General features: G+C 43.9%; 1 protein-coding gene across 3 annotated transcripts in view; it reads right to left on the bottom strand.

The window, feature by feature from the left end:
* LOC100748263 overlaps positions 1-7,472 on the bottom strand; it is a 67,019-nt gene that overhangs the window by 55,020 nt on the left and 4,527 nt on the right. For 2 of the 3 annotated variants that reach the window (XR_001102590.3, XM_003492648.4), the window contains exon 1: positions 5,018-5,429. The exons of the other annotated variant lie outside the window; for it this stretch is intronic. Coding sequence is in view for 1 of the 2 variants with exons in the window: in XM_003492648.4 (XP_003492696.1) it covers positions 5,018-5,038 (21 nt within the window). In the remaining variant the exon portion in view is untranslated. Of the gene's footprint in view, positions 1-5,017; positions 5,430-7,472 lie in introns of those variants that run through there. 3 annotated transcript variants of the gene reach the window in all.

The following is a 7,472-nucleotide window of genomic DNA, read 5'->3' as shown; positions in this document are numbered from 1 at the left end:
GCCACGTGGTTTTCGCGGCAAAACTATGCGGCCGCCACACGCCGGGCGAATTTATGAATGGGAGAAGCCTATTGACAGATCGCGCGTCGATAACTCTCTCGTTAATGGCCCGTGATGGTGGGTGAGCGGCTCGATGCGCCGCAGGAGGACGAGGAGGCGGAGGAGGAGTAGCTGCTGGAGGCCAGGCCGACCAAGGAGGGTAACGGGGGAAACTTGGACTCCGCTTTATGCCGCCGGTGCTCGCGGCACACGCCGTGTTCCCCGCTTGCTACCAGTCTTTGTCCTTTGCCTGCTGAAAACCTTCCACCGAGTGGTTAGCCACCGATCCTCCGGCTGGTTCAGCTTTCGCAATTTCTAGGTGACGCGGCATGTTACAGCGGAGATGCGTTACTCGAGTATTCCAGCTTCGGGCAACGCAGCGAAGTCCCTCTTGCGTCGTTCAGCTAGTCCTATCGCGGTGATTTTACAAGTTTAGGGATAGGAATCGTTCGTAGCAATGGGGAACCGATCCGAGACCCAGCGTCGATGCTTAGACCGCGTTTAAGCTCGAGTGAGATTGTACGGCCGGTCAGATTACGCGAAATCGAGCATTGGCTGAAGTAAAGCAAGAAGAACGTTCACCGTAGGCGGTTTGATCGGGCGATAATACGCTGGAAGAAGCGCGTGTTCGACGCTCGATCGGCGTTTGTCGGTCGAAGCAAATCACCGATACGACCTGTCTCCATCCGGTGCTTTCGATCGTCGTTTTATCTCACAGAACCGGAAAAAGTGCGATAACTAACCGAGCGCTGCAAATTAGGAATCGTTCGTTTATTCCGTACAATTACGACGGACAAGCGCGTAATCTCTTCGCTTATCGAATAATCCGAATAGATCGCTATTTTGAAAACCTGTTGGCCACGGTAGTAGCGAAAAATACTGCAGACTATATTTTTCGACGGAGTTGCTGCGTGCAGGTCTGTTTTCGTCTTGCTATTATCGAACATTCGTTTGATGTGGTTAGAAATCCGTGAAAAACGCCTGCTGCTCCGCCGTGGCCATTTAGCGAACGATCGATATTAATCTACTATCGTAGAAAAAGGTATTGCAGTCTCTCAAAGATAACTTCTCGCGGTAATGGTAAAGCGATGTAGTATAGAAGACCGTCGTGTCGCTTTGTGTAGTTGCTAGAAGAAGATTTTCGTCCCGTGTGATCGCACTAAGTTCGAGCTAACCAACAACAAGATCACCTTACAAGTCTGTTTTATTCGAATCCGGACGAATCTTGGCCAGGTTGAAGTGTTTTTGGCACGTCCGATTTTATTAAACACGTGCCAGAAATGTTACTTTAGCCGATCGTTCCGGTCGTTGATCTTTGTGCATTCGATCTACGATATCGCATAACCTAGAAATATTTGCGTACTTTATGAAAAATGTATCTTGTACGATCGAGGTATCGCGTTGGTTGTGTTTTGTTTCAAAAAAATTGCATCACTTGCGTTAATAAATGGGAAGAAATTAATTAATTAATTAATTATGGACGTAGAGTAGTTGCAGAGATATTTTGGTTAGAAAGCAAATGTCAGAAATTTGTCTGCGTGTCGTGTGAGAAATAAGGAACTCTCGTACGAACATTCTGACGTCTAGGAACGTTATAACGATCAACGAGTATATGAAATATAATGATTAAGAGTAACATTCTACTTCGCAATTTTAAATATGTATGTAGCTGTACGACTATCATGAGAACGAAAGGGCTAGTCGAGAGACACAGGTGTGTGATTCTGAAATGTATAATTCCCTAGGATGAGCATGTATAATTGCGAATAAGTATTACACGAGTTTATGGAAAATCCTTCCACGAATAATCAACCTTATAACGCATTTGCCTCAGAAAAATAAAAAAATAGTCATCTGAATTTGCATCCAAAGCGATAACGATACACTTTGAGTAAAAAAAAGAATCGCAGAATTATCGCAACTGAATTGAGATACTAATGATTGTAACGTCTGAAAATCGAATGTAGGTGTAAGATTTTTTTTTATTTATTTATTTATTAAAATTACAATCAATTCTCGCGTTGAGAATTTTCAGTAATTTTTCTGGCGACATGGCTGATTATTTATAATAAGTTAATACTTATTATAGATAAGTATAATTTATGAGTAAGTAGTAGGTGTAAGATGGCCGTAAACCTTCGAAAATAACAAGAAAATGCTACTCTGATGCATAAAATTCTTCCATTAATTTGGATTTTTCCACGGAGAATAAGAAAACCGAGTCGTTCGCGGAAACGACAAGAAAACGTTATCCTTTCGCACAAATAATCGATCGATTTCTTGACCATGTCCGTCGTCGAGATTACGCGTCAGTTTTAGTCGATCGATCGGTCGAGCGTATCGAAAGAAAATATCTCACTTACATAACTGTACCAAGCACTATCTGTCACTAGCAAAGACGTTACTGTTTTCTGCCAATATCTTTGGAATCTCTGCTAGAGCTTCCTTTCAGTTGTAAAAAAAAATTATCACGATAGAGACATTCGCGAAAACGTGAGAATTTTTTCGTTTCGATTAAACAGTTGGTAGAACTGCCGTGTGACACTGTCCGACGGACGCGTTCGATCGGTACACTCAATCGCACTGGACGTGGTATAACCTCAAAAATACATAAAATCGTAGTACATTGTGTATAAGTTCTCATATATTCTATGAATTATTGAAATTCGACGTGAAAATATTCCAAGGATTGCAGGGTGAAAAGGATACCCTTTCGTATACGAACAGAGATCAGTAGAAATAACTAGAAATTTGCGGAAAGATCACGTCGCCAAGATGTCTCTGAATACAGTATGATCCAAAGACGAAGAAATTCTTACGACGCACTTCCTGCTGAATAATAAAATGATAAAGGTATCAAGAACGCTGAAGTCACAGATTCGACCGGTTTTGTCACCGTCGGACAGAGTGCGGTCGTCACGCGAACGCGGCTGTTTCTCGAGATACGCCTATCACGCATTGGCATTTCACTAACACCGAGCATTTTAGAGCATGTTCATAGCTTGTAGGAAAAACCAATCCACCACAGAGATATACCGTATAGCCATCTAACCGATCCACATTGAATGTTTTGTGCTCTAGCTATGACGGCCAGAAGACAAAGGTTAAAGTACAAGTTTTGCAAATTCTCTATGCCATGACGAAATATGTTTCTTAAATTTCGACGACGATCCAGCGGTTGGAAATGTAGACGATTACAGTTCGGAAGAGGTTACGGTCGTTCGGTTGATCTAACGAAACCGGGCCATCAAATGCATTACATACATTCGGCGAGTGAGAAGGGAAAAAACTAGTCGTTCCTATCGCCTCCACGCGATCGGTGAGAGAGAAAAAGAGCAAAGGTAAATATATGCTTTTAAAAACATCCCTTAGAACAGAGTCGGGTTGTTGTCGTCGCGGTAACCATGACGACGTTGCCCCCTTGATGGTTGGTCATAATCGTGCCCCTTTCCCCCTTCGCCCGCTGCTTAGTGAACGTCGTACCCTTCTCCTTGCTCCTCGCGACGCACAGGCGACGCTAGGTTTCCTCCACAGCGCTGGCCAAGTAAAGAAGAGGCAGCCAGCCTCGGAGCCTCCGGTCACCTTTCTCTATCTCGCTCTCTCTCTTTATCGAGACTCTTTCTTTGTCTCTCATATCGCGTGTGTATATATATACACACATATATATGTATATATACACGTTTCTCCTTCGTGCTCTTATTCCTTCCCTATCGCTGCTTCTTTCTCTCTCGCTCGTTACGCTGCCCCCCTCTCCGCACGTAGCGACCCACGACCCACCGTCGTTACCACAGCCACCTCGACCGTTCCCCACCTCTCGCCATCCTAACTACGCCACCCAGCATCGCGGCCGCCGTCCTACCTCCTCCACCTCTCCACCCCCAACCTCCTCTTACTCTGCTCCGCTGCTGCTGCTGCTGCCGCCTCTATACCCTCCTGCTCCCTCCGCCGCTCGTCCCCAAGCCCAAGGAAACGCGGGATCGCTTCGAATTCAAACTACTGAACACGAGGTTACCACGCGTCAAATCTGACACTTCGGCACGACGTTGATCCGCCGCTGTATCAATTTCTACACCATAGTGGAAATAGCGTCGACGACGTGAGACCTCGCCGATTCTCACGTACACAGAGTTTCCTAATGTTATGCTCCGAAAGAGAGAGAGAGAGAGAGAGAGACAGAGAGAAAGAGAGCGAGAGAGAGAGAGAGAGAGATGACGAAACACGACGAAAAAATTTGCGGCGATTATTTGTATCGATTCCGATGTCGACGCATGAAAAAAGAATCAACGAACGAGTGTTTATGGTTTTTCTTAGCACTCGAGAATGCCCGGTACGATTCAATGACTCGCAGCCGACGGACGATTAACACGGTTTCGCAGTATGATTATACCGGTTGATGCAATATTTTCGATCGATTTGTACGATCACACACAGGATGAGAAGAAATCGCAGAGGCTAGGTGATAAAATAGTTTCCACGGAGATTCATCGCCGTGTCTGCCGTTCGTGTGCGCCAGCCTTTCAAGGCGTTACGAGAAGTTAACTTTCAATTGCAAGTTGCGCTCGTCGCTGCGGGACGAGACGTTCTCTTCGGCGATCAGAGTTGCGTGTAACGAATCGTATATCCGAGGTATCCGTCGACGAGACAGAAAAATCACACACTGAACCACTTGTACTAAGGCACGGTTGAAATACACGGCTCTCGTTCGATGGCTGAGAAACGTCGCGGCGAAACGAGGATAAAGTCCCTTCGCGTAACGAACACCGAACTCGAGGAACGGAGCAACGTATAAATTTTTCACAGCAAGCGACACACAACCACCTCGTAGCCGTTGTGATGTCGTGTTCACGTAACGCTCTCTTGGCTGGCCGCACAAGAATGTTAGAGGCAGGCGAACACAGGCCGGCACAGTTTTCGAAAGGGGGAAAAAAAATTGGTGGAGAAAAAAGAAAAAGAAACTGACGTAGCACTTTTCACTCACCTGACTAACGTCGCACCACATTATTATTTCGCTAGCACTGACGACAGCATCTTGGATCGCTCGTGTACCATACACAGTGTAGCGCAATGGTTTTTTGTTTTCAGTGAAGAAATAGTACGTGAAATCGAAGCTCCACCGTCGGTGTACGCTCCGTGAATACGCTCTGTTCGTTTTCTCTCTCACAGTCTCACGAAATGCACTCTCACGATTGCGGATACATTCGTCGCCGTCCGCTTGTGCTTCACGTTTTAGAATACCGCCTGTCTAGCTCGTCGAGTAACACCACACGATCACTTCGAGTGAACGACACGACTCTCACCGACGAGCCCACTAGTGACTGGTTGGCCATGCAAAGCATTACTGAATACTCTGACAACAGTTCTCGTCATGTACCGCCGCTCGGTTTTCCCCCGAATGAGTGTTCGACTGTTTCCGTTGAACTTCGGCCCACCTGCACTCTAGCACGACGGCACGGCACACAGTGCCGTAGCCTCGTCGCGTCGAGCCCTTTACCTCTCCTCGTGTCTATCTTCGAATCGCTTGCTACTATCTTCTTACATAAAACTTACGTCTTTTCTGTATTAAAAAATCAGTGTATCCACGCTACGAATTACACCGAAGTAGGAAAATAGCGTAAAAATAAAACTGCTCCTACCGATTTCTGCTATCGTAACTTTTATTAAAACAAACTGAATTATTTTTGATTCGTATCGATCGTTATATAACGTATATACTGCGCGTAGGGATTTACGTTACATTATTATTGTATCGTAGGAAATTGATATTTCCTAATGTCGGTGAAAAAAAAAAAGAAATTATGGAAAAGATCACCTCTTGAATGAACGTAAATTAAAGGGTCCTGGCTATTCTCCAGCTTGTAAAGTTGTAATAACGGGAGCGTGGCGGGTACTTTAATGTTCGCGAAGAAAGTTTCAGAATTTATTTTTACACGCTACCGGTTGTCCGCGTGTTGTCGAAGTAACACGCGCCATTGTGTATATTTTGTTCATACAAAATCATGCGGAATGAATTTTATGAATATCGACGCGCGATCATACCGATGATTTAGATGTTCCATCGAATAATTTTTTTTTTTTTCGTGCGCAACGGCGCCGCCTCCGACAATACGAATCCATTAGAGCGTTAGCTAAATTGTTTCGATATATCTATCAAAATACGCGTGAGAAAATTAAAATAGTTCTGCGCGTTTCAATGATTTACTACGCCGACCGATTGGATTTCGAATTCAATAAATTATTTTTAAAAGCCATTGTACATCGAAAAGCGAACAGCATATTGTCGACATTCGACCGGTGGTAGATTTCGTACGGGCGGAAGGGTGCGTTCTATTCACGCCACGTAAATTAATTGTATAATTGATATTGAATATCCTCGGATTGTTTATGCCATTCAGGTTGCTCATACAAAGGAAATTCATTGTTTAAATGTATGATTTTGAAATGTGATCAATGCTTTTATATAACCTGATTTATATTCTGATTTATGATGCGTGTGTGACATTAAAAAACCGCAAAAACTAACTAGCATCGGTGGAACGCACTTGTTCAAGGCGGAAAACACGAGGGAAGGGGAAAGAGGCCACGTGCCCTTAAAGCCTTGCCAAAGAAAGTGAGGGTATGGTATTAAGATATTTAAAGTCTCTGTGTCTATAGATTTGAAGACCCTGTATGTTTGCATTTACTAAATATTCCTTTTTCGTCTCTTTCATAGAATCAGCTTTATTTTCTCTAATTACGTACAAGATTCGTCGGAAAGCAGGGTGTTTTCATAGAAATTTTTTCGTATAAAACTGTTTGCACTAACACCAAGGTGAAAAATTGTTCTGCGCGAGAAAGTGCACGATAGCCTGGTCTCGCTCGATGAAAGTTACGGGAGAATGGATTGAGCTACGATGAAAAATTTGATCCAGCGCAAAAACTCAAAACGACTTAGGCCATTCGATAGGTACTACCGAGAACTATTTCGCGAAGCTCGCACTTCTGGCGTCGTTTATCAGCAAGTTTCTTACGTCGTTGCGGTCGAATCGTATACTACTATCGAATGATATAAAATCCTAACTAAAAACTATCCAACTGTATCGTACAATTCCATGCCCCTGTAATACGATAATCTGAAAATTTGCTCGATTTCCTAATAGTCAGCGATTTATCAAAACGAGCACATCGTACGATTCAATATTTAAAACGTAATCACGTACACGCATAAGCAGAAATATAAAAATTATACGTGTAAAAAATATTTTCCAATAGTCGCATAACGAACGTGTAAAATTATTTACGAGCGAGAAACTGTAATATTTTTAGCGCGATTGTAAATACAGAAATAATTCAAGCGTTCGATACGCAGTGGAAACCGTGGCTCGATTTCGATTTCGAGGCTACGAAACGGGGAACTCGTAGACACCGGGGCCCCCGAGTACGAGGGAGTCTGCCCA

The sequence above is a fragment of the Bombus impatiens genome, unplaced genomic scaffold (genome assembly GCF_000188095.3).
Source record: "Bombus impatiens unplaced genomic scaffold, BIMP_2.2 scf_0814, whole genome shotgun sequence".
Taxonomy (NCBI): Eukaryota; Metazoa; Arthropoda; class Insecta; order Hymenoptera; family Apidae; genus Bombus; species Bombus impatiens.
Note: the sequence above shows the minus strand (reverse complement) of the source record. Positions and strands in the feature narration are given on the sequence as shown.